The sequence below is a fragment of the Caloenas nicobarica genome, chromosome 1 (genome assembly GCF_036013445.1).
Source record: "Caloenas nicobarica isolate bCalNic1 chromosome 1, bCalNic1.hap1, whole genome shotgun sequence".
Taxonomy (NCBI): Eukaryota; Metazoa; Chordata; class Aves; order Columbiformes; family Columbidae; genus Caloenas; species Caloenas nicobarica.
Genome location: NC_088245.1, coordinates 107,428,386 through 107,455,459, shown reverse-complemented (window position 1 = coordinate 107,455,459; position 27,074 = coordinate 107,428,386). Strand labels below are relative to the sequence as shown.

General features: G+C 39.9%; 1 protein-coding gene across 1 annotated transcript; it reads right to left on the bottom strand.

Annotated features, from left to right (window-relative positions):
- BEND2 (BEN domain containing 2) lies at nt 1-26,969 on the bottom strand. The gene is made up of 12 exons (XM_065652600.1): nt 26,874-26,969; nt 20,544-20,690; nt 17,628-17,788; nt 16,369-16,440; nt 16,095-16,169; nt 11,988-12,092; nt 9,410-9,923; nt 8,023-8,223; nt 6,936-7,057; nt 6,105-6,318; nt 4,737-4,940; nt 1-1,852 (listed from the first exon to the last, which is right to left on the bottom strand). The coding sequence occupies exons 1-12, from the start codon at nt 26,884-26,886 to the stop codon at nt 1,617-1,619; spliced, it is 2,064 nt and encodes a 687-aa protein (XP_065508672.1). The 5' UTR covers nt 26,887-26,969; the 3' UTR covers nt 1-1,616.
- Nucleotides 26,970-27,074: the final 105 nt, after the last annotated feature.

The following is a 27,074-nucleotide window of genomic DNA, read 5'->3' as shown; positions in this document are numbered from 1 at the left end:
ACAACCAAATTTGCAGTACAACATTTCTACCCTTTAAAAAAAAAAAAAAAAAAAAAAAAAATCAGAAATTCAGCCTATTTCTTAAATCCTACAGAAGGCTTCTGCAAGGAGGTTGTAGAGGAAACTTAAATTACTAATTTCAGATTTGATAAGGCCATTGCATATCCTAACTTGCAGTAAAAAAGCCAATCCTATAATGCATATAATAAATACTGCCAGTTTGTTACAAATAGAAGTGACAACAAGTAATCTCACTATTGCTAAAAAAAAAAAAAAACACCACCAAAAAACCACACACACCAAAAAAACCAAAACCAAACAAACCATGAAACCTTTGCCTTGGAGAGGACAGACTTAGTTAAATCTTTAGTTAAATCTTGTTCTGCTATGTACACAGGCATAATTTTGGAAGCCACACTTGCATCAACTCTCAGATGTGAAACTGGTTCCCTGCGTCAGGCTTCTGAGCAGCTTTTTTCTGTTAAAAAGCTGGACGTGTGAGACTACACTCAGACATAATGCAAGTGGCAAGGCAAGCTCAGGCACCAGTTAGCCAATATGCAGATAGTGAGAGAACCGTGTGGAAACACAAGTAACAGAAATAAAACATAAACAAAAATAAAACCAACCAAACAAAAAGACAAACAAAAAACCCCCACAACCAAAAAAACCCCCAAACAACAAAGAATTCACCCAGCAAAAAAGCCATTAACTTCTGTACAGTGATTGTTCTTGAATTTCAACTTACAAATGAAACCAAGGGGCAAGTCCAGCATGTGTACTCAGTTTTAACTGAAGGACCAGTTGACTTGAAGCTGATGGAAATTATTTCTCAAATCTGAATCACGATCCAAATCCTGATTTCCATCTTGTGGACATCCACACAAGTAGATGAGACATATGCCACTGAACAGCAGCCTAAGCCCCTGAAGAAATATTTTCTTTAATTTTCACCAAGAAAAAAAAAAGACCAACTATTGGACTGCTTCTTCTGGATGCTTTTTTTGTGCTTTTGCAGAGCTAAATCAGAACAAAGAAAATATTACCTACTGTACTCACATTGTTGTCTGCCTCTTTCCTGATCCTACAACAGACTGCTGTAGGAGGCAAAAAAAGTGAGAGAGAGACATAACAAGTTAGCTAGATGCAATTTTTTTTTCTTTTCCACATTAGATATTTCTGTTTAAAATATGCAATTATCAAAGCAAATTTCATTCTTCACACATAATGAGACTATTTACTTGGCTACAAGTCTTCCTCCAAGGAGGACAATATTTCCTCTCCACATTTCTATCTGCTTGTGCTGAACTCATGCGCAGTGCACCTTTGCTAACCAGATTAATCTGTCAGAATCAATGAAATGTGAGAAGGTGCTTTTAGGGGACAGCATGTTGCAAATGCTACAGGGAACAGTGGAAGTAATTTCTGAGGAGCACAAATACTACTTATACAAGGAGTTAGGGTTCCCAAGTCTTCTGCTAACTTTGGTCTCATGAAATAATACTATTTAGTGCTGTCGACAACTCAGTGTAACAGGACAACTCAACGTAATAGGCTTCTACATGGGATTTATAAAAACCTGCTAAGTTAAGATTTGAGACAGATGTTAGAGAGCTTCAGTCTGTGAGATTGATAGTGTCACTTTCAACTGGCTTTACTGAAGTGGGACTCTGTGGAGGACTCTTTACACTCAGTGGTGGCACAGCCAAGACTTTCGGGCGGATTCCAATTGTAGACTTTTTATGGTCATGTCTGAGACTGCGGATTGTGCCGTTCATGGCAGCTACGCATGCCTTCCAATCATATCCAGTTTCCTTTAGATCAAAGGATGGATAATTTTCTTGAAGAAAGTCTAAAAATAAACAAGGACATAATAGTAAGTTATCAGCTATTTATGCAAGTTATATACTCTTTTTGGATGTAATTAAGCGAAAACAAATGCATGCTACCAAAACAGGACAGCTAGGCATATTACAAGGCTTGAACAGCAAAGCTAGAGGGTAGATATTTTTTCCTCTTCTTTCTGTTTAATTTGAAAAGGAGTAACAAAAGGTCTAAGCATAAAACCAAAACATGCAAAGAAAGCATGAAAACACATAACCACGTAGGTGGGTTGGATCCCTTGATGTGCTGAATAACTTCAGCTTCTAATCGGTCAACCAGAGCAAAGAAATCTCAGGCTCCATTTCACAATGACCAGTATTTGGCAGGACCAATCCCTCCTTCACACCATCTCTGACAACAATATTCACTACAATGAAACACAGCAATTCAACATAACACAGCTGTAGAGGAACAACAGTGACAGAAGAACGGCAAGAGCTTGATCCTTACCATACTGCAACAAGATCAGTAAACAAATGCTTGAGTTCGGTACCAATGGGATAAATGCGGAAAGACTACAGTATCTTTCTCCTCTTCAACAAGTAAAATGAGTAGTTTTAAAACCAGGTTTTAATTTTTTTTCTTTTTTTTAAATTACCGAGGAAGGATTGTCCTTCTGAACTTAGCTGAACTAAATGCTGTTTTCTCTAAGCAAGTCCCTAAAAGATTTAAATAAGCACTGAAAAGGAATTCTAAGCTGTAATTTCAAATCAAAGGCAATACTATTTCTACTTCTCTGATTAACATCTAGATTTACCTTAGTAGAATGAAAGGTATATCTAGTTGATATTATGTCAGTTTTGTTCTTCCAATGCTCTCAGATACACTAGCAAGTAAAAATCTAATATAGCATCATTGTTTACAGTTGCTACTTTAACTTGTAGTTCCAAACCTGGAAACTTATTTTGCCAGAAAAGCATGGGTCTGAAGGAAGAAAGTAACAGAAGGAAAAACTTGTGCTCTTGTAGTTTACCCTGCTCCAGGGAGAGTCAGGGGGCGAGTGAGAGCACCTTACATTATTTCATTCCCAGGATGCTCCGGTAATAAACTATGCTGACAAAGGATACACAAGCAGCAGCCAGACTCTCTTCCTCTTCATCCCTGACAGCAAATTTAAGAAAGTGCTTGGCCTCAGAGCTACAACACAGAACAAGAACTCCCACTACCAGGCCCACAGAGCCTTTCTATATGGCCCATGAAACAGCTTTTCAATTATGCCTTTTCTTTCACATAATTTGACCAATTGTTGGGACTATATATAGCAAGGCTACGCAGGGTCCCTTCCTGCTCTGCAGGGTTACACTCAGGGAGTAGATGCTGCTATCCAACCAGGCTATGTTATAATGTTAAAGAAAACAGGGCCAAGGACTGCCCTCTGGCCCCAGAGCCAAGTGACACAGCCTGGCTGCAACCACAACACAGGGGACTTTGTCTTTCATCTGCTCTGGAGCCTACATTATGTTTCTGCAGCCCCAAGACACAGTTAATAATATGTGTACTACGGGAGTAAGCTGAGGTGCTTGAAGTGACAAAGTTTCCCAGGCTTCCCAGGTGAAAGAATATGTACAGAGTGGGGAAGCACACTTTTATATATAGTTTTGCCATACTGGGAATGGTTTCTGGCATGCACTGTCCCTCAAGCCATGCCCAGACATCACTCCAGAGAGGGCAAGTCCCACCTCCATTTTATTTGGCACTACTGCTGTATCCTCGAAGACAATCTTGCCACACTTGTGGAGCTGTAGGCTGCACTGCCCAAATCTTAACAACCCTTTAAACCTCCCTGTACCCCAGACATAGAAGAGAATCAGTTTCAAGATTGGTTAGGAAATGCACGCTGAAGAAAAAGTGTGATGAATTGTAGAATATCTCAAGTCTGAAGGGACCTATAAGAATTATCGAGTCCAACTCCCTGCTCCTCACAGGACTACCTAAAACTAAATCCTATGACTAAGAGTGTCATCCAGATGAGACTAACTAGTCAAATATGCAACCTTACTAACCCAATGAGCACTGTCCCATAGTGATTTCATTAGGACACAGGAGGAAGTAAAACCCTACATCAAGCCAGTGGTGTTGGGAAATGTTGAAGGCACTCCACAATTATGCTGCCTGCAGCCTGGGATCCAGCCCAGTAAGTAAGGTGTCCTTGCTTCCATTCTCTATATACTGCTTTTTTTGCATGGGAGCTCAATAGTGGATTCCCTGCTTAGCCAAACGTGCCTCCTCATAATGCTACCAGTTCTCCTAAGTATCAGGATGGATTCTCTTGTGCTTGCAGAAGGCTGTCCTTTAGGACCTGCCAACTTTCCTGAGCTTCCCTCCTCTTCAGAGCTGTCTCTCACAAGCTCCCACCTATCAGTTTCCAGAATAAGCCAAAGCTGTCTCTTCCAAGCTACAGCGTCTGTACTGTCAGACTTTTTTAACCCTACTTAAGATCTGGAGGTCCATTATTTCATAGTCTCCACAAGCCCCAACCCCTTCTGTGAAGAGCACCACAACCTGCTGTGCATTACCTCTGGTTGGCCTACCTAGCCCCTGTATCACAAAATTATCCCCAACACCCTCCAGAATCCTCTGGGACATCTCCCACTGTGTTGTCCTTCCAAGCAGATGCCATGGAGACTGAGTTTCCTCATATTAGCCAGGTTTGTGATCTGGAGACTTCCTTGAGTTGCTTAAATATAACCTCATCTACTTTCTCTCAACTCGTTCCACTGCTTGCACTAATACCTGTCAGAAGATTTCACAGACTTATTTTTGAAGCTCCATGGTTTGTTCATAGGATACAAAGTTAATCATTCCTGTTAACTTCCCCACATTATCATTTGAACAGAGACTTTCTTTCTTACCTCTGAGAGCATTAATTCTGTTGCAGTCCAGTGGGCTCATGCCACGTTCAAGATTACCATATACATTGCTTTTTACCAGCACATCTTCAGGGAACATGTGACGAATTAGGTAGCGAGCTGACAACTCTGGCCGAGACTTCCCCTTAGCTACATAAATGACTGAAAACGGTAATTGAACGTTGCGCCATGGGCTTCCAAGAAGTTCTAGAAGGGATGTCAGAGAGGGACAGAGATTTTACTTTTCCAATACTGACCATGCTTCAAAGTGGTCGTATTACACTAAAACTAGGATGCAAAAAGTTCTTCCCAAAACCACTGCACTTGCTTGGAAAGGTCAGAGCTAAACCATACTGCTACAGCTAAGACTAAAATGGAACATATTGCAGACAAATGTCCAAGTGGTGAGAAAACCCTGCCTGTTTTACAACGATGTAACAGCACTTCTGGTATGCTTTCAGCAATGCTAACAATGTAACCTGCATTATTAATGATTGCTTTCTAAATTGTTTTCATCTCATGTGGAAAGATGATGCTATTCCAATTACGTAAGTAAATAGAACTTCTGCTATTTCAATGGCACTTAGATCCTGTAAGTGGAAGCTGAAAAAGAGTGAATTTTTTTAAATTACTTCAACCTGACTCCACTGCAAACATTTAAAAAATGCAAAATGTATACTAACTGAGAAGGTCTGTGGGATCAGACTAACAAATCTTGGGTGCAGGAGCAGATCTCATAGAGCCCCAAAGTGATTCTAATCAAATAAATTATTTCCAAGGGCAATTAATCTCAGCTCATTTCCCTTGAAGCTCTCTAGAGGCATCACATTCTCTACATGGAATTTTTAACAATGCATTTATATTTTGTGCATTTTCATTACTTAAAAAAATAAAAAGGCTGCTTTAAATTTTTTATTGTCCTAAATTGTCAGTTTTACAGAAAGGTGTGCTTTTCTTCTGAAATTGCAATACCATTCAACAGATATTCTGAGCTAGCCTACTGCATTAAGGTAGAATATCTACCAAATACAAAAAACCCAGGGCAACTGCAAAATAATTATTAAAAAATAATTATTCAGAGAAACTGGACAGAATATCTCACAGCTGAACTTTCCAGTCTTACAGTGGATATGCATTATGGAACATCAGTAGATGCAAACATATGTTCTGTTAGCCAGACGATGTTCTTGTTTGCTCCCATGAAGACTTACTATATATACACTAAATGACTGCCTCAAGAGGGAAACGAGAGTTGCATAGTTCACTGAATCTCTTTTCTACACAATTTCACCTACAGTAGCATCTTCTGCATCTCATTGACCATTTAAAATGTAACACACAAATCCAGAGGATGAAAATATCATAGTTTACCCATAGGTTCTGAAGACTGAAGTTTCTTGACCGAAGGTGTGCGAAAAGCTTCTGGAAACTTATCCGATCCTGAATTCTGCAATGTGTCAGCTGTGGAGCTGGCCATTTTCTGAGAGTTTTGAGAATTGCCTTCACTATCTTCATTATAATTTAAATCTACACAATGAGATGTATCTGGCATGTTGGCCACTTTTTCTTTCCCTTCAGCTGTCCCCTGAAACATTAAATGAGGTTAGCCCATGCACTGGGAAAAGACTACCAGTTTTCTAATTAGTGTTCCGCTTCATTTCCCATTTAGTATAAATTAGATTCCAGATATTTACAATATAGCTACTCCTCCATTTCAATCAGGAAAACCACAGGTGATACAGATACTAAATATTCACACAATTGCACAAAGCATTTTAGAAGCAGAGATAAACGGAGTTACAAGTGATGTTTCAGTCAATATAAAGTTGAAATGGATGGCTGGATTTATCTGAAGGAAAGCCTGTGAAAACAGTGCTAGCAGCTACACGCTGAAGCTCACAATCAAATCTGACACTACTTCTGGGTAACATTTACAGTGCTTTCCTTCTAGAATCCTATGCTTATACATCTCTTAACTGAATACTGGACACAGGATCAGGAAGAGCAAGAGATAGGAATATGCTTCCAGTATTCCCCACATGGAATTAGTGCTGCAGTCAGCAGGCCTATGCTGAGCAATGCAAAGACAGTACCCAAGGAATTTTGAATTAGAAGACTCATATAATGAGAAGTTCAAACAATTAATTTGAGAAAGAAGCACAAACTTAGTACTTAATAAATTATCACCCTGAGACAACTTACTGGGTTTATTTTTGTTTCAGAGCGTAAACAGCGGATCATAGCATTGACATTTGTGATACAGGTTTTCCAGTCTTTTCCATGCTCACTCAAATCATAGGTTGGAAAGTTAGTTGCAAGAAATTCTGCATATGAAACACAGAAAGTTTTTTTAAGCTTCATGACAGAAAGCGTTATTAAAAATTACTCCATTTTAGAAAGAGAGAGAGCTAAGAAATGCTTCACATTTACTGTTCTCCACTTAGAAGCTTTAGATTTCCACCTTTAAACTAAAGAGAAATAGTAAACTCAGGTTTTGAAGCTAAGCATCACTATGAATTTAAGATGTGCAGTGATACTTTTTTGAGGTATTGTGAATAGTGCTTTTATTATCAAGCTTTTCCAGGTAGAATTAGGGGAAAGGTGTGATTTAGCACACTAACTTAAAAAAAGAAAGAAAAAAACCAGCTAAAAACCCCCCAGAAAACCACAAACCAAAAAACAAACCACACAACAACAACAGAAACCCCACAAGAACTAGTGACAAGGTAATGCTGATGCTGTAACTACTTCACATGGCTTAGTCTCCCATCTTTTAAAACAAGAAGGAGAAACATAGCTTCACACATACATGCCATGTGATCTGTGTAAATGCCCTCTCCATATTCACCATTTCTCAAACAAACAAAAGCAGTGAACTTAAAAGAAAGAAGAATATTTAAGAATCACCAGTTAGCATTTGTCCTGGGTGTACCATGGCTAAAACCCAAATAAAATAAGAAATAAACCAAGCAACCAAAAAATCCCCACAAAACCCACAAAGTTGTAATGAAAAATTCAGAATGACTGATGAACATGAAGTACACAAAACTAGGAGTAATCAGATTTTTTTTTTTTTAATCCACATTGAAGAAAAAGCAACACAGAGAATTACAAAGTAGGAATTTCAAAACGAAGACACAGCAGAGCGGAGCACACCCAGTACTGCATTTATCAGTTCACTAGTTGCTAGACAACAATTAGCAGACACACGCAGAAAAGGACTCCTTGCAAGTTAAAAACTTGTCAAGTATTAAAGAAGTAAATCTGTGCACTTTGAAAGGTAGCATACCTCTTATTGCAGCAATTTTGTTTGGATCCAACATTCTGCGCCCTCGTGCACTCACTCCCATAACGCTGCACAATAATGTTTCCTTGGGGAACAAGACACGAACTAAGTAGCGTGCTGCGTACTTTGGTTTAGTCTTTTGCCGAGCTTTCATCAAATAGTTTCCAAGAACTTTTACGTTTCTCACTGGGTCACCAACAAACTCTTTTGTAAAACAAAAACATTTGAAGAAAAAAATTTAAAAACCCAAGCAAGTTGTTAAAAAAAGGAACACTTTTTCAAACTCTCTCTCTTGACCTCTATGGTACTGTCTGGTTATGTTTTCTACTATAGCTAATTTTACTATGTATTAGCCACCTTTGCTCTTCAAAAAGCAACTTTAAAATACATTAAACATTAAGGAGTCCAAAATGTTCAGACTGGCCTGTTTTGCACATGTGCAGATACCATGTATGGTTTCAAGACAATGACCCACGAAGAATGGCATATCCATACACAGTACTGATAAATTATACACTGTTATATATACTACAAAATTATTTATATACTACAAATTTGCAGATAGGTATCAAAAGATTTGACCTACTATTTGTGCAGCTCGAGCTGTATGAACTTATTTTTTAGACCAAAAGCAACCAAAACCTCATAGCCCAGCCTTCCACATGACTCAAGGGATTTACACTTAAGAAAGAAATGCATTCATTTTTAAAACATGATGCTATTTTATATGTGCTTGTTTATCATAACACAATGATCTATGGAATTCTTCATTTTCTGTGGAATTAAGTTATTTTGAAAGAAACCAAACACTGGAGGAGTTGATGATAAAAATGATTCTTCACTGATAAAATCCTCCATAAGAAAAAAAACAGGTATTTCCTTCACGCAAATCAGGTAAGTTACTCTCTTAAACAAAATCATGTATACAGGCACATGCCTCACTTAGCTTTACTGACAATCTCTTTCATCTTTTTAAATATATGCATAGCACGCATTCATTACCTATGACATATACACAGGTTAAAAATAGTTGACATCAAGATTTCCAAGAAAGAAAAAGAGGGCCCAGTCTTAAAAGAATTCAAAGCATGTACTGTAAATCAAAAACTTGCAGCAGTCTATACAACTGTATATATACTGCAGAGGTTTTTAAGTGATCCCTGGCATATTAAACATTCCTATGACCTTTGTTTAAGAGTTTTAAACAGTATTCCATTCTAGAAATGCTTGTAAGGCAGCCAGTTCTGCTCCTTTCACTTCACTAAATAATTATAAAGATTTCTTGAGGCATTTTTTTATACTAGCTGCAGGTTTGGGGTGTTTTGTTTGTTTTTTGTTTTTTCTTTTTTTTTTTTTTCTTTTTCTGAGTATTTATTACAAAGGAACTCACCAAAGCTAGGATTGATGGGGATTGGAGAAGATGGCAGCTCTTTACTAACGTTCGCACTCCCAGATTCATTTCTGTAGTTCATCACCACAGCATTATTTCCCAGACTGACATCAGAGGGTGCTGGCATCGATGCGGATGCCAATGGTGATGATACAATGTTGACAGTATTTTCCACAACGCCGGATACAAAATTTGATTGTGGAGAAAGGTCGGGCATCCTGTTAGATGCTATGTATGATGAATGTAATGAACGCGTAGAAACTATAGTGGGGAGTGGTGGGCTCTGCCTACGAACAGGGTGCTGCAATTCAAGCTCAAAACTCTGTTGAGCATGTTTCATGCTGGAATTGACCTGAACATGGCCATTTTGTAAAGCAACCCTTATGACCGGGCTATGCCTTCCCTGCCCTGGTGAAGAGACATGAAGACTTGATTCCCTCTCCATAGATTTTTGTACTCTTATTTTTCCTTGGGGCAAATGACTGGAACTTCTGTATGTAAATCCAACTGGTTTCTGCAAATGTGATTCAGAAAACAAATAGAAGGTTAAATTACACATATCTGGTCATTTTTTCCTCTTGCAAACAAGGAAGACTAGATTTTACTAATTATGCTAATGGCAACAGACTCTTCACTGAAGTAACCATTGTCATGAAGCCCGTGCTATTACTTTTTAGCTTTCCCTCTACTTTCTTTTATTCTCACTTGTAGTTCCAACACTTGTCAACTTCAAAGTTTCTCAAGTTTCCAACTGGGATGCTGGTACAATTGCTTTCTAAAAAGTCAGAGAAATACATAATGAGAAAGGCAGCTTTGTAAAGGCTCTTAAAACAGCTCTATTAAAAAAAAAGAATAGTCAAAATATAATTTAAAATTCGTCAGCCATTGACCCAGTCTGCTGAATTTTCAACAGCTGTCTCTACTGCCATGCTAGCTTCCTTTTAAACAAGAAAAAGCAAGTGACTTTCTCTCCTGGCTGCCTCTTCATTCTTTACTTGCTAGCAGAAAACATTACACATTCAGATCTCATCTACAGTGGAAGATCCCAAAGAGACCAAGACAGACAAACTGAGAGACAGGCTATGCTTTCCACCAGTTGGAGTACTTTTATTAAGAAACAGAGGCACCCTCAAGCATGTGTTCTTTTTCAAAATACAAGTCACTGAGGAGGAGCTACCAAACGTAGCTGACACATGTGGGTGTTTTTGTATTGTTTTTTGTTTGGTTGGTTGGGGTTTTTTTTGTTTACAGAGATCTGATTATATTCCACCCTTATAACCTTTAAAAATCTGTGACCCGAAAAAAGGCTTACATGCCTTAAAGTTTGTCTATTTCTCCAGCTATTTGAGTTATATAATAAAAAATAGCACCTTTACCACAAACTTTTCCTTATTTATATCCTTATCCCACTACAGATTCAACAGTGGTACAGCTATAAAAAATATCTGCAGTATTCCTGATGATTTTAGAGATGAAGTGCTAGCAGAACTTAAGAAAATGGTCAGCAGGTTGCATTTGCTGGCTTCCTCCCTACACCTTATAGTGATAAAAGCCTTCTTCAAAAAAAGCACTGCAGGTCACTTTTAATCTGAACATTAAAGCAGCTGCCATCCCACATGATCAGAGGGGAGCGTAAGAGTGCAGAGGCCACAGGGTCCAAGTGTAGCTGATAAGACCAGTAGACCAGTCTGTTCCCTGAATTTCATATTTTTGGATGTGTGGACAGTACAAGCTTGGAGTTGCCAACAAAAACGCATTCCCAAATAAAACCTAGTATCCTATTGATAACTGACATGCACGAGAATGTCATCATTCTTACCCACCCTTAAAGCAAATAGCCTTGCTGATTTCTTGACTTCCCCTGACAGTAGGATCACCTCTGCCACATTAAAACCTTTGCAGTATTGCTGACAAAGAAAGGTCATCATGGATTTTACAACCACCTTCAAAAATCATATGTTATGTTTTTCTTTTAAAGAGCAGAGTTACAAGTACTAATATTCTGTCTCCTTAGTTAACGGTGGATTTACTACAGGAACAAAAATAGACAGTGTGTACTCAATATCAAACCTTCTTAAGAATTTTGAAAAAAGATGTTTTATTGGGTAAATACAATTCTATACCATAATGGATATGACAACACACTGTTGAGATCTAAAAATCAGTTAGTCAGCGAACCAGCCTGTGTGAGTGATGCATAAACTCTCTTCTAACCGCAGAAACCAACGGACAGTACACATCTCATGAAGTGGCAACACCAACATATGCAAGTTTAAGACTTAACCTACACAATTAATTTCTGTTCTTTCCAATACAAACAGAATTTTACAGCATCTATCACAGCATCCCAAGTTTGATGGAGGCCACTGGCCAATCTGTGACAACTAGTTAATAACAACATAGGAGACCGATGCTGGCATATAGTAAGAAATCTAGAATAATTTAATTTAAATGGACTTTAAGTCTACTACTTTGTTACTAATTTTAATCTTAGTGAAAGGAGAGGATTTTTTAAAAAATGAACATCAGATGAAGTGAAAGAATTAAGGGAAAAATGTCATAGGCCTTTACTACTCACAGGTTTGAGCAACAGTGGCTTTACACGAGTATGCTGCATTTCTGAGACCTTCCAATGAAGCAAGTCAAATTTTTTATCCAGTTTCTGAATGGCATCATACATGGCCTGACAACAAAAGCAAAGATGAAAACAGTATTGCTTTGCAAAAACCCAATTTAAATCTGAAGGAATCAAAAATTAAATCAAGGGCAAATTTCCCTCCCTAAAAGCAAGTAAGATCTGTAGATAATATATAAATTCCATAAGCATATTAAAGACCAACTTAGATAGAAAATGCATATAACAATGGTAAATATTACAGTACAAAGAATTCTCAGAGAAGCTTACTAATGTGACTTTAATGTGGCTGGCACTTAAAGGCTGTTCTACCTGCTTCCAGCAGATGTTTTATTTTTACTTATTTGGTATGTTTTGTTTTGCATTAAAAAGCTACTGACAAGCTCTAAAGTAAGTTAGGTATTATGCTATGCTATTTGAAGTTATAGTTTTCAAGTTTCCAAGTTTCCACAGGTAAAAGGCTTACAGGCAGCCACTGAAATACTGGTTTCTATATCACCAATGAAAAAATACTATCTGTAAAGAAGAAGTCACAACTGGAATCGAATGTGGCCAGGGATGCCAAAGACAACAAAAAGGGCTTCTGTAAGTACACAGGTGACAAAAGGAAGGGTAAGGAAAATGTGGGCCAACTGCTGAATGAGATGGGGGACCTGGTGACACAGGTGACACAGTCAATGCCACCTTTGCCTCACCCATTACTAGCAAGACTGGCCTTCAGGAGTCCCTGGTTTTAAGACCAAGGGGAAATGCTGGAACAAGGAAGACAGACACTGGAGAGAAATCTGGTCAGGGAATCCAGCAAATCAGACACAAATTAAGTCCAAGGGGCCTGATGGGATGCGCCCATGAGTGCTGAGGGAGCTGGCTGATGTCATAGCGAGGCCACTCTTGATAACCTTTGATCAAACAAGGTGAATGGGAGAAGTGCCCAAAGACTACACACAAGCAGATACAACTCCTATGCTGAAGAAGAGCAAGGAGAAAGACCCAGAGAACTACAGGCCAGGCAGCCTCAACTCTGGCCCTGGGAATGTGATAGAGCAGCTAATCCTGGAAATCATTTCCAGGCAGATGAAGGACCAAAAAAAAAAAAAAAAACCAAAACAAAAAATCACTAGGAGTAGTCACAGCATGGCTTCACTAAGGGGAAGTCATGTTTGACCAACTTTATAAACTTCTATGATAAAATGACTGGCCTGGTAGGTGAGAGGAGAGCAGTGGATATTGCCCATCTGGATTTGAGGAAGGCCTTCAACACTGCCTTCCATAAGATCCTCACAGACAAGCCGCTGATGTACAGGTTGGATGAGCAGACAGTGAAGTGGATTGGAAACTGGACAAATGGCTGGGCCCAGGAAGTGGTGATCAACAGCAGAAAGTCTAGATGAAGAGAAGTAACTAGCGGAGTACTTCAGGGGTCAATACTGGGTCTGATCCTATTTAATATCTTCATTAACGATCTGTATGATGGCAGAACATACCTTCAGCAAGTTTTCAGATGACAAAAGGCTGCCAGGAGTGGCTGATAAACCAGAGGGTCATCCTGCCATCCAGAGGGATGTCAACAGGCATGAGAAACAGGCTGACAGGAACCTCATGAAGTACAACAAGGGGAAGTGCAAAGTCCTGCTCCTGAGGGGGAACAACCCCAGGCACCAGTACAGGCTAGGCACCAGTACAGGCTGGGCACCACCCAGCTGGAAAGCAGCTTGGCAGAAAAGGAGCTGGGTGTCCTGGTGATCACTAAGTTGAATGTGAGCCAGCAATGTGTGCTTGCCGCAAAGGTGGCTAATGGTACTCCGGGCTGTTAGACAAATGATTGCCAGCAGGCCTAGGGAGGTGATCGTTCCCCTCTTCTCAGCACTGGTGAGGCTACACCTGGAGTGCTGGGTCCAGCTCTGGGCTACCCAGTTGAGTAAAGACACGGACATACTAGAGAGTCCAGCAAAGGGCCATGAAGATGATTAAGGGACAGGAGCATCTCTCCTACAAGGAAAGGCTGAGAGAGCTGGGACTGTTCAGCCTAGACAAGAGAAAGCTCAGGGCCAGATCTCCTCAATGGATACAAATACCTGAATGGACAGTGCAAAGAAGACAGAGCCATGCTCTTTCCAATGGTGCCCAGTGACAGGACCAGAGACAAGGGGCAATAACTGAAAAGCAGGAGGTCCCCTCTGAAAATCAGGAAACACCTTTTCACTGTGAGGGTGACCAAGCCCTGGCACAGGTTGCCCAGGGAGGTCGTGCAGTTTTCCTTCTTGGAGATACTCAAAAGCCATCAGGACATGGTCCTTGGGAATTCACTCTAGGTAGCTCTGCTTGAGTATGGAGGTTGGACAAAATAACCTCCAGAGGTACCTTCCAACCTCAACCAACCTGTGATTCTGTGAAAATGAGAAAGGGGTAAATGATGTACGGAGAACACAACATAGCCGCGTTTTTCATAACAAACATGGCACTGAAATCAACTGCATCCATAATTTTATTTAGAGGATGAAAGATAAAGAATTTGAAAAAACTTCTTGTTTTATTGAAAGTTTCTGATCTCCAGTCAATCCCCAAGGTCAAATTTTCTTTCAGATGTTAAAAATTTGTTTTGCCTAACTAAAGCAATCAGGAATAAACTTTTTAAAAGTACTGCTGTAAAGGCCGAAACTTTCAGACATAAAAACCAAATAAAGCGTCCAAAGTATTACTATATGTTATTAATATATGTTACTGTGTGAAACAGAAAGTTCCTTCTTCTGTGTTTCCAGGATTTAGCAACTCAAACATGATGCTTACACAGCAATTTAGACATACGCTTTATGCCATAACAGTATAAAGGAATTAGGTAACAGAATATTAATGTAGTATTGAAAGGACACTGCCAACTTGAAAACACATCTGAGGCACTTGTCATCAGTTACTACTGCAAAAAACACACAAGGATATTATAGCTATATGAATTAAAAAGAGGAAATGTGTCTTTATCTAGAGCGATTTCTTTTGTTAGCCTATAGCATAACTAGGCAGAGAAAATGTTTAAGAATACATACAGCTAAGAAAAAAAAAGTCATTAGATGGATTTGTAGTAGATAGAATTTCAAATTATTTTCAATTTTATCAAAACCAACAGTTAGGTTTCAATAAGATAACTATCCTTAAAAAAAAAAAAAAAAAAATCCTTGGACAAAAGAATCTATAAATCTCCCCAAAATTTAGAAATATCTTGAGGAAGCACTAAAAGATGTTAAATCATTGTGGACAGTACAGGCATTTTTAAAAGGCTTCATGTAGCCCTAGGGCAGATTTACTCTGGGAGGGGCTAACAGTGGGGGGACAGAGACAGAAAGGGGCTAGTAGGCAGCAAAAGAGGCTATAGCTTCTCATCACTGCCACTTGCTACAGCACAGGTTCCCTGACTAGCGACAAGAACATTAGTCGCACAATCTTAGCCAATTTTCTTCCACAGCATTGGGGAGTATATGCTTAAAGAGACTCACAAGACATTAACACTTGGCTACAAGCCATTCACAAATTGTCCTCCCTAAAGCATGGCCTGAATCTCTTTCACTCTACAGAGTACTGGGACTCCAGAGTCACATAAATGTTCACCTGAATAAATATGAGATGCTTTTAATTTTCAGTGCAATGAATTTCAATCTTGCCAGCCACCGCTTCAAAAGTCAAAACCAAAGAACTCTTCAAAACAATACTACCAGGATTTTGGCACACTTTTGGCAAGCCTCATGTACCTTCAAAAGCTGTGTGTATGACAGGCAGGTCTTTCCCATTACTATGAAGCACCTCCCAATGAATCCCTAGACTTCACATTTTGTATTAAAGCTTAATATTTGAAAAGTATTCTTGCCAGCTACAGTGTGAAAAGTTCAGAGAATAAGTAGACTGTTTTTTTCATTGAAAATATTGAAGTTAAGCAGGCAACTAACAAGTAAATAACCGGAACGGCTGAAGTCACAGATTATAAAATATAGATTGCAGATCTTCCTGAAATTTAACTAAAATTGTTTAAATACCATTTCAGAAACAAAGGAAAAAAAATACCTGGCAATAACTGAGGACCTCCATAAGAGTTTTCTGCTGATCTCCAGTGTAGGAAGCTTCAGATACAGTACTCCTCTTTTTCATTAAAATAATAATTTATAAAAAAAAAAAAGGAAAAAAAAAGTGTAAGCTAGTAATATATACACAGGCTTAGAATAACATGTTAAACCTAGAAATCCCAACTTCAAACCTCAGTGTTATTTTAGTCTACTCCAAATAATGCATCCCCAAAGCAGCTTTTCAAAGTCAGCCAAACAAAAGAAAACTAACTTACACATTCATACTCTGGTTCATACTCATAAATGATACTGTCACTATCTTCATATTCTCCTTCCCTGGTTCTCATCTGGGAAATAACAAAGAACTTTTAATGTTTTGAATAATTAAATAATTCAAAATATAAACTACAGAGAGAAACTGTCAGGAATCCAACACTTTCAGATATAGCTATACTCCCTCCCCTGGCTACAAAACTTAACAAAGTAATCACATTTATGTGCCTGTGGTTAGGTCATACGAATACTCACCTCGCTTTTGGTTTCAGAGTATCTTATTCTCGTTTAATATGAACTTCACAGAAATTCATATAATAATATGTATTTTTATTTGCTTATTCTAAGGCCAGAACTTTCTCATCTAACTATATATGTACTATATAACCAAGCTTATGTAATTATGAGACTCCATGTAGATTTTACAATAATTTAAATAAATCAATTTGAAAAAAATGTGTATTTATTTCAATGGGTATAAGGCTGCACAGAGAAGCTCTAAAAATGTCTATTCACAAGCTAAAAGATGTAATTTTCTTACAGCTTGAAAACTGCTTTTAGACAGGAATCAACAGTGCCACCACCTGGACAATTGTGACATTTTTCTTTTACTGGAGGAGCAGTTCCTGTCCACCACACCTCACAGATTTTCTAAGTCTTTTGTTGGTAGTGGTATTTTTTTTTAAGTAAATAATATTTAATCAGGTCTTATTTTAAAAAAAAGGAAGGTTGAGGGTGTGTGTGTGGGTGGGTGTTGGTTTTGTTTGTTTTACAACAAGCAGAATTAAACAGAGTAAAGCTGCTTTTATAGCATCAAAGACATCCTGACTGTTGGAATGTAAGAATTAACCTCTGCATGCTGACATGAACTAAGCTTGTGACTGCCTCAAGTTAAAATTATATGTAATCTGTCTTTGGAGCGAATTGTTCATGGAGGTAAATTGTTATTCAACATTAAGTTCCAACTCTTATTATCCTAAATTGCACAGAGATTTTTACTGAAAAAAATAATAGCATCTACATGGGAAGTTAGTACAAATTACTCTCTGTTGTACACTAGCTGTTGTTATACGCACATACAGTATCCAGCACAGCAAGGTTTTATGCTTGCTAGAAGCTTCCATGCACTACATGGATATCCTACCCACACTTCTTCACTGGGATGTCATCAAACAAGTATACAAAAGTGAAGGAAAAATGACAGTCACAGTAAGACTGAAACTGGCTTCAAAACAAAGGGCTACTGTTTGGCGAAACATACCACATTCCGTCCCACTAGAGAAGGGGCAAGTCGTTTTCTTTTATTATGCGAAAACACAAAATCCATTTTTTCAGGGCTGTGACCATTTCCTCTCTGCATATTTGCAGAATGGCTCATTTGTGATGCCACTCGCTCAGATAGCACTGATAAGCCTTCACTTCCTGGAAAAGCAGAGAGAAATCAAAGCATATCAGCAGGTTTCCTATTGAATTAAACATTTCACTACAAAAACCATGCACAGTCACACTTTTTTAAACTTTCAAACTCCTTAGTTATCTGAAATTTCTTTACTAGCATATTATTAAACACTTATAAATCCAATTCATTTAGATCCGAAATTGGTAAATTAAATTTAATATTCTTTATTCTAAACTCTCACCAGGCTCTATTTCATTTGCTTTGCTTTTCACTGTTGATCCTCTGTTCTCATTTCCAGTTCTAATTGTACAAAGACACAGAATTCAAAACCCCAACAAAACCAATTAACTGAAATTCAGGCAACACACCTGCAATGTAAAACACAGTTCCCATTTGTTTAGTCCTCAGCTGTCCCTTCCCTACACTTATGGCATCCCCTCCAGTTTTGTAACTGAAGCACAGTGCAACAAAACAGATCTGCTCCAGGGATCTCCTCTGTTGAGCCAGTGTAGGTGAGGAGCTACCAAACACCAACTATCCACAAGTGGCACAGAAAATGCCTCCACATCTTCACCTGCAGGCCTGGCACACAGTTAAAAAGCCATTACTACAGTTGATCACTCCTCCATCCCAATTCTTTTGAAGACCACACAATTGCCAAGCCTACCTTTTGAAGAATGTTAAAGAATTTTCAGAGCTAAGAGAAAAAGCATAACTCTACTGCCAAATCTGCCTGTCCATCATTTACAGGTTTCTAGCTCAAACTGTCCTCAGTTTCTTTAAAAAGAAACAAAAGCACTCTTAAGAGGGGAAGAAAAAAAAAGTAACTAACTCTTTCCTCTTGAGGTTTGTATATTTTAGCTATAGACAAGCCAAGCACTATATGGATAACAAGATACAGATAAGAGAAGATTTAAAAGACAAATAAAGTTTAAGAAGCTAAACAAGGCCTTGAACAGCTTCCAAGAAATTAGGAGAAAAAAAAACTTAGCTAGCATAAAAAGGCAAGACCAAGTCTCCACCATACTATCTGCTGTGAAGGACCTTTTCAGAGCTCAGGTCAGGCTGAAAAAGTGTTGTGGGGAAGTTTTGTGGATATCTACAGTAAGTTCCTCCCAAGTAAAAGTGGTCACACGAGAAAAGTTACCAGGGTACCTCTTAGTACTTTTGCAAAATAATGGAACTAATTTCATGGCCTAGCTAGAAAGAAGAACCAATATCTCAGAAGTGAAGGAGGAGAAAACAAATCCAATAGGACAGGGACAAGCTAAGAGAAATACTGAAAAGCAAATACAACCACTTTTGTTTTATGCACTAGAAGAGGAAGGGCCAGAGGCAGAACAGAAAAGTAGTAATATATTCAGTATCATAACCTAGAAAAAAAGAAAATGTTCTTTGCATTAAGAGCCCAGGCAAATGCTGTAGAAGAGTTGCAGATGCTACATAGGCAAGATCCATGGTAGATTTGGTGTAGCTAGTATCATTTCGAAATCACAATCAATAACTGAATAATAAAAATACATATGTCATTGCTTAGTATTTGTTCTCTTAGTGGAACACTAAAACCTACCTACCCTCTCACCCAGCTCCAGAATTTCCTTTCTTGCATTCAGCTCTGGGGCCCGCAACATAAGAAGGACATGGGACTGTTTGAGTGAGGCCAGAGGAGGGCCATGAAGATGATCAGAGGGCTGAAACACCTCCACTATGAAGACAGGCTGGGAGAGCTGGGGTTGTTCAGCCTGGAGAAGGCTCCAGGGAGACCTTACAGCAGCCTTCCAGTATCTAAAAGGGGCCTACAAGAAAGCTGGAGAGGAACTTTTTTACAAGGGCATGTGGCGATAGGACAAGGGGTAGTGGCTTTAAATTGAAAGAAGGTAGATTTAGATGAGATAAGGAAGAAATTCTTCACCATGGGGGTCATAAGGCACTGGAACAGGTTGCTCAGGTAACCTGCAGATGCCCCATCCCTGGAAGTGTTCGAAGCCAGGTTGGGCAGAGCTTTGAGCAACCTGGCCTAATGGAAGGTGTACCCATGGCAGGGGGCTTGGCTTTAGGTTATCTTTAAGGTCTCTTCTAACCCAAATGATTCTATGATTCCTTTCCCAGATCTGTTTGGAGGTTTGGAGTTTATCATCTGTCTAAATTGATGTCTGGGGTGCCTCTGTGACAGTACCATCATTTAATTACACTCATTTTCCTTGCTAACTTGGTAATACTGCTACTGGACTTACTAAACGCTCATAACAGCTATGACTAATTTTTTTTCTGGGCCAATGGAGAATTGGGTAAGGTTTCTGAGAGACCTTGATCTTGCATGCTACAACAAATACAATGAATTACAGACAATCACCAAAGGCTACCTACAGCTAATAATTTACCACCTTAAACAACCATCTTACTATCATTACACATCAGAATTCCCAGTGCTCCACTAAATTACACTGGACAGTTTATCTAAAAAAACCCTCATCTTTTGTGTTAGGTTCTTTCATGACATTTATTTTCCAAATTGCTTGCTAATTCATTCCTAGGTATACTTTATAAGTAAGTAAAAAATTGTCTTTTTAAAACATAACATTTGAGCAGGTTAGTAATAACTAAACAGGTCCATCTTTTTAAATGCATTGCCAAGCAATTTCTATAAAGTAGCTTTCTAATAAAATATGTTTTAAAGATACGGGTGATACAGAAAGCATTAATGACAGCAGCACTGAACATACAGCATTAAAACTAGCCATTAACTGTTAGATCACAATAAAAATGAATGGTAATTACCATAAGCAACTTGAGCCACATGGTGAACACCACTGTTTACTTCAGAGTTTTGTCCCATTGACATGCAGCTTTCTGCGGACAGTCCATTTTCTCCATGGTCCATAATCACAGCTTCAACATCATCCTCAACATTCACAGAGACATAATCTATTAGCATATATAGAAAGAGAAACAGGACACAATTTGGCGTATCAGATGACAACTGTAGTGCTTGTATCACATCTAGCATTATCTGATTTGTATCACAGGCTAATTTAAAACCAGTTTCACTTTAGCATTTAAATGTGAAGTCACTTTTAAACACAGCCATTGAGGTTTGAACATGCACTAGAAGGGAAACAGCTTACTATTGCTTAGCTGGCAGGATTCCTGAAACTGCTCAGTACCCAACTCTTCCCACAGTGTCCAGCTTCAACAGGAACAGTTATAAGTCAGTAACAAGCACTTCTGAGAACTCCACTATTTACATTCAAGCATCCAATAGGACAAGACATATTAATTTGTTTTTGAAATTTTACTTTCACAGATAAGAAATGCTTAAACATTTACACTTGAAACAAATCAGCATATAAATCCTAACTGCATATTTGGTATTCAGATCAAACCAAACACTGGCTCCCAATGACATACTGTGCACTGAATGGCAAATCTCCAGTACCAAATTTTTTCCAATTAAACATACTACATCATGAAAAAATGCCCTAGTTTCAGAGTAACTGTATTATAGCTATTACAGCTATATCTGGTGTTTTGGGGAGGGTAGAGGAGGGAGTGGAATTTATTCTTGATAAAACAGATTAATGGAAGGAATCACACTGTGAACCACTAAAATTCGGAAATAAATTCAGCCAGCACACACGCATAATGACACACTAACTATATGAACACATGCCGTATTTTCCGCAGGATCTCTATGCTGTTCAGTGCACAGGATGGACTGAGCTCCAGGGATGAATCAGGCCCGTATGAATGGAACAGTGGTGTGGTTCTTCACTCTTATACAAACAATTCACTCCAAATCCTGCTCTCTTCCCTCTTGTTCCAGTTTCTTAAGAGACCAAAAGGTGGGAAAGAAGCTGAATTACACAGATCATAAAATTCTCCGTCTGGGTAATACTCCCATCTAATCCAGAAGAAATAATACAGCAGGCTTTGGATTTGGCTGTCATCAGATTTGGAAAGACTACTTCACCAAATTGAGGGTCTGTTCAGAAACACCCACCAATCACCATGCACTCAATAGCTTTGTTTATACTAGTGAATGAGGCCAAAAAGCTAGCTGGGGCATAGCTGCCCAGCAAAAATGAGTTTAGCTGAGCGTACATGAGCCGGGATATGTAATGCCATACATATAGCACCAAACAATATGAAATACATATCTGTCTTTCTCAAGTAGAAACCACAAACTGCCAGATTCTGTGATTAATTTGTGTTCCTGAAAAAAATAAAAATGAAGCCATCAAGATATTTTTTTACTTGTGACTTGAATGAAGATGCAACTGCATTTCTTGTGCCAATTTAATAATTTCATTGCATTAATTAAATCCACCGACATAAAATACCATGATATAGATATTCAGATGTTTCCAGTAAGTTGTGAAAGGAAATTATTAATCTAAAAAGTGTTATTAGGTGAATATTTTACATTTAGATATTTCAAAAAATACTTTTACTGTGAAGTGAATTATGCATTACAGTAGGACTTACTAAATAGGCTGGTTTATCCAATCATTAGAACAAGCCATCAGTTTAAGAGAACTGTTTGAAAAAGCTCTGTTTGAAAACTGAAGTGACAACCATCTAAAATTAGAAAACGTCACCAAACTAATTTCCTTCTCAGACTTAATGCATGCTCTGGTTTATACGGTATAGGCTATGACTTACTATTTTCAGTAAGGCAGTAGGATATGCTATAATAAGGCAGATGTTCATAACAGATGCATTGTACAACAAGATAGTTATAGATAAAACAGTGCTATGACATGACCAAATTAGAACACCAAGACTGGTGGTGCTGTTTTTAACTTAAAAGCTGTTTATGTTCACTGTTTAGAATTCTTTCACCAGGAGCTCTTCTTGGCTTCTGCACAAAATCATCAGGAAGCGGGTCTTTGCATAAAGTTAAAAGCACTTAAACTTGAGCCCAGCTTTCACACTGATTTACATGCGAAATGTAATGCTTTCCTAACCAGAAGTTACGTTACTACATCAAGTTACAGCTTTTTATGCAGAAAAGTAAAACCAAGCATCATAAAGAATTTATTTCCAATAACGAACAGAGAAATATATTTTCAAGTTATTATGACTTGAAAATTTTCTCTCTTCTTTGGAAACTCTTGTCATTTGATCAACATACTCCAGCAACCAAATGACTGCTTATCCTTTTACTACTGCTCAGTCACCTATCCACAAGTAGTATAGTAGCAAAACCTTTGGTGAAAATAGCTGATAACAGAAGAAAAATGTGAAACATAAGAATAATAAACAAATAGAATCAAACTGCAACATAAAGAAAACTCAGGGGCGAGGAGGGGGTAACAATAAAATAATTTAGAGATGGAACTATCTTGACAATAAAGATCAAGTGAACTAGCAAACAAACCCCACAAAACTCCAAACATGAACTCTTTCAAAGCCAGAGTTCAAAAGAAAAGACAAACATAAAAACTCTGTAGCAACTATGAATTACATAACAAAGTAAATAAAGCAAAGTAACCTTGTCCAAACAAATAAAGGATATATCAAGGAGCTCGCCTGGGCTTAAACTACATTACAAAAGCAGAGCCAGGTAGCATTAACTTCAACCACAACTAGATCTTGCTCTATTTATGGTCTGACACTTACGCTAACGTACACACACACAAAAAGGAACTAACACAAAGGAGAGTGCAGAAGGGCCATGATGCCTTTCAGGGACAGCATCATCTCATCACAATTTCGAGTAATTATTTGCATATTAACTCTAGCTCATTGCAGACAAAACTGAGTTTTAACCACATTTGTGCATACTATGATAATCAAAGCTACAAGCACAGAAATACAACTGCATCTGGCTGAAGTCTGAAGACAAGCTGACAGACTACTTTTCTTGCCGCAGTACATTACTAATTCAATACATCACATAAAACAGTGGGATAAGGAAAGGCTTGTACTGAGCCGACATCACCTGATGAATGCTCTCACTTATTGGGGAAACTGAAATGTAGGTAACCATGGAGGTATGGAATGGTAAAGGAAGGTGGATGAGAGAGCTGAAAGCACTGAGTAGTACTAAATCCTATCCCAACCTCTACTACAGAGTTTCTGGGGGCTCCTACCAAATCTCTAAAACAAAATAAAACTTTTCACAGAAATCCAGTCTTCTTTCTTCATTTGCTAAGAATTCAGTTAGACACACCTCTGTATTTGTGCAAGCAGGATCTCAATACTACTAGGTACAACATATGTGTAAGACAAATTAGATTTTATAACGATGCTTAAATACTACACTCAGAAAAATTAAGTACTATCCACCTCAAGTTGCACCCTTGAATTTAGCATACTTCTTATAATTTTGTCCTTAATCTAGATAAGCTGTCATAGATCAGAAACATCAGAATACTCTATGAGAGATAAAATGCTTATCAACTGTCTCTGAACACTGAAACAATAGCTAATTTAGAATGCTGTAGTCAGATTTTGCATGACTGAAATTTGCAACAGATTAAGACAATAGGTTCATAAATTGAGAAAATGCAAACCAAATACTATGGTGAGAAGCAGAATAATGAAAAAATATTTCCCGTGGCTTTAGGTCTCATATTTGGATTAGCAAGATCCTAGTAAGATCAAAACTGCAAGTAAAACAAGCTTCACAAAGAGGCCTCTGATATTTAATAAGATTTGAGCTCATACTGCACGTTTTGACTGAGGAATATTAATGGCACCTCTTTGTATTGTTGAGGAATTTATAACAGTCTTAATATTTGTTAAGATTACCGAGTTATCGACAAAGCAAATCAGGAGACAAAAAAAAAATGAGGACAAAGGAGAAGTAACAGACACCCAAGGCATTACCCTGTACATTTGCTTAATTGGGAGTATATAAGGTCTGCTAAGCTCCCACCCTCCTACACCTCAATCCTACTCCTTTACTTCACGCTGACACTTGTATAATTGCACAGCGAACTGGCCAAAGCCTAACCACCTCAAAAACGAAATAATTTTTTTAGCCAGAAAACCTCCCTGAACCATGAAGTCACAGAAGGAAATTTAGCATCTGAGCAAGAGACCACTGGAACCTCTTCAGTAGGTAGAGGTCTGTGACAGCAATGACAAGTTAAATGAGTTTTAACTGATAGGAGACTGTATAAACATTATTCCTTGGAAGGACAAGGTGAAGCACTAGCTTTTGGTCACTAGTGGGGTTCCACAGGGATCCATCTTAGGGCCAGCACTCTTCAATGTCTTTATAAATGACTTAGCATCAGGACTTGAGGGATTACTTAGTAAGTTTGCTGATGACACAAAACTGGGAGGAGCTGTCAACGCTCGCAAGGGCAGAGAGGCCCTGCAGAGGGATCTGGACAAATTGGAGAACTGGGCAATTACCAACCACATGAAGTTCAACAAGGGCAAGTGCCAGATTTTGCACCTGGGACATGGCAACCCTGGCCGTACATACAGACTGGGGGATGAGATGCTGGAAAGCAGCTCCACAGAGAGGGATCTGGGGGTTCTGGTCAACAGCGAGTTGAATAAAAGCCAACAGTTGTGCTCTGGCAGCCAAGAGGGCCACCTGTGTCCTGGGTGCATCAAGGACAGCACTGCCAGCCGGGCGAGAGAGGTGACTGTCCCGCTCTGCTCTGCACTGGTGTGGCCTCACCTGGAACTCTGTGTGCAGTGCTGGGTGCCACAAGATTAAAAAAAAAAAAAAAAAAAAAAAGATATTAAGCTACTAGAGAGTATCCATAAGAGGGCTATTAAGTTGGTGAAGAGTTTGGAGAGGAAGCCATATGAGGAGCAGCTAAAGTTACTTGGTTTGTTCAGCCTGGAGGAGACTGAGGGGAGACCTCGTGGGGCTACAGCTGCCTCACAAGGGGAGGAGGCGGTGCAGGCGCTGATCTCCTCTCTGGCGACCAGTGACAGAACCCGAGGCAATGGCAGGAGGATGTGCCACGGAAGGTTTAGGTTGGACATTAGGAAAAGGTTCTTCCCCCAGAGGGTGGTGGACACTGGAACAGGCTCCCCAGGGAGGTGTCACGGCCCCAAGCCTGGCAGTGTTCAAGAAGAGACTGGACAAGGCCTCAGACACACGGTGTGAACTGTGGGGTTGTCCTGTGCAGGGACAGGAGTTGGACTTGATGATCTTTGTGGGTCCCTTCCAACTCAGGACATTCTGTGATTCTTAGCATGTAACTGACAGAAATATAACTGGTTTGATCCCATGTAAATGAGGCCCATATACCTCTAAGATACAGAAGGCGCCTCATGTCTTCAGAAAGATCATTAGGTCATGCATCTCACTTCAGGAGCACTGCTCATCTCCGTTGGTACTGAGGTTTCGTTTCCACATAACTGCAGCACTCAAACACCTGCCAGGGCTGAGACATCGCTGCTCCACAGCAGTTTTCCCAATGTTTTCCCATTATGCTCACCCACCATTTGAAGACTGGGAAAAACAAAGGCTTTCCCCACTGCACACCATGCAACTGCAGCTGTCTAGCCCTACGCCATGAGGCAACCAAGCTGTGGCACGGCCACATTACTTCTTCTGAGAAGTAACTTCACTGGGAGAGTCCTGCTTCCAGCTCAACCGCGGCACAGCCACGCACGGCCGCCCCCCTGCCTTTGGCCCACAGCTGTGCCACGAGTGACGCTGCAGGGGCGCCTGGGGAATACGCGTCTCCGGGGAAAGCCCGGGAGCCCGCTGGTGCCCGCAAACCCAGCCCCGAGCGCTCCCCGGGGAAGCGCAGCACGTCCCGCCCGCCCCGGGCACCCCCACCCCCTCAGCTCCGCGCGGAAACCGTTAAGGCTGCCGGCCCCGCCGCCCGCACCCCGCGCAGCGGCTCCAACCGCGCGTCCTCGCTGCCTCGAACCGCCCCCCCCCCCCCCCCGCCACTGCCACTGACGCCGCGGCGACGGGCAGCAGCGCAAGCCAATGGCGGCCGCTCGGCGCGCCGGAACCGGCGAATAGCGCCGGGCGTGGTGGGCGTGGCTTGGCCGGCTCGGCGGAGAGCGTTAGGGCCGTTGCGAACGATGAGGGAGTGTTCTCCGCGCGCCAGCGGCCCTACCCGTTCCGTCTCCCCTCCCTCGGGGGAGCGGCGGGGCGGGGGCGGCCGGGAGCCTTACCCTCGGCGGCCATGTCTTGCTGAGGCGGCGGAGCGCGGGGTCTTCCTCGGGCGGGTAGGGCGGCGGAGCGAGCCGGGGCTCCGGCACAGGCAGGTGTGGCCAGAATGCGGCGTTGGAAACGGAAGCGGCTTCTCCGACGTGCGCAACAAACCGTTTTGAACCAGTGCGGCTGCGCGTTGGGCACGGGGGCGCGCCTGGCAA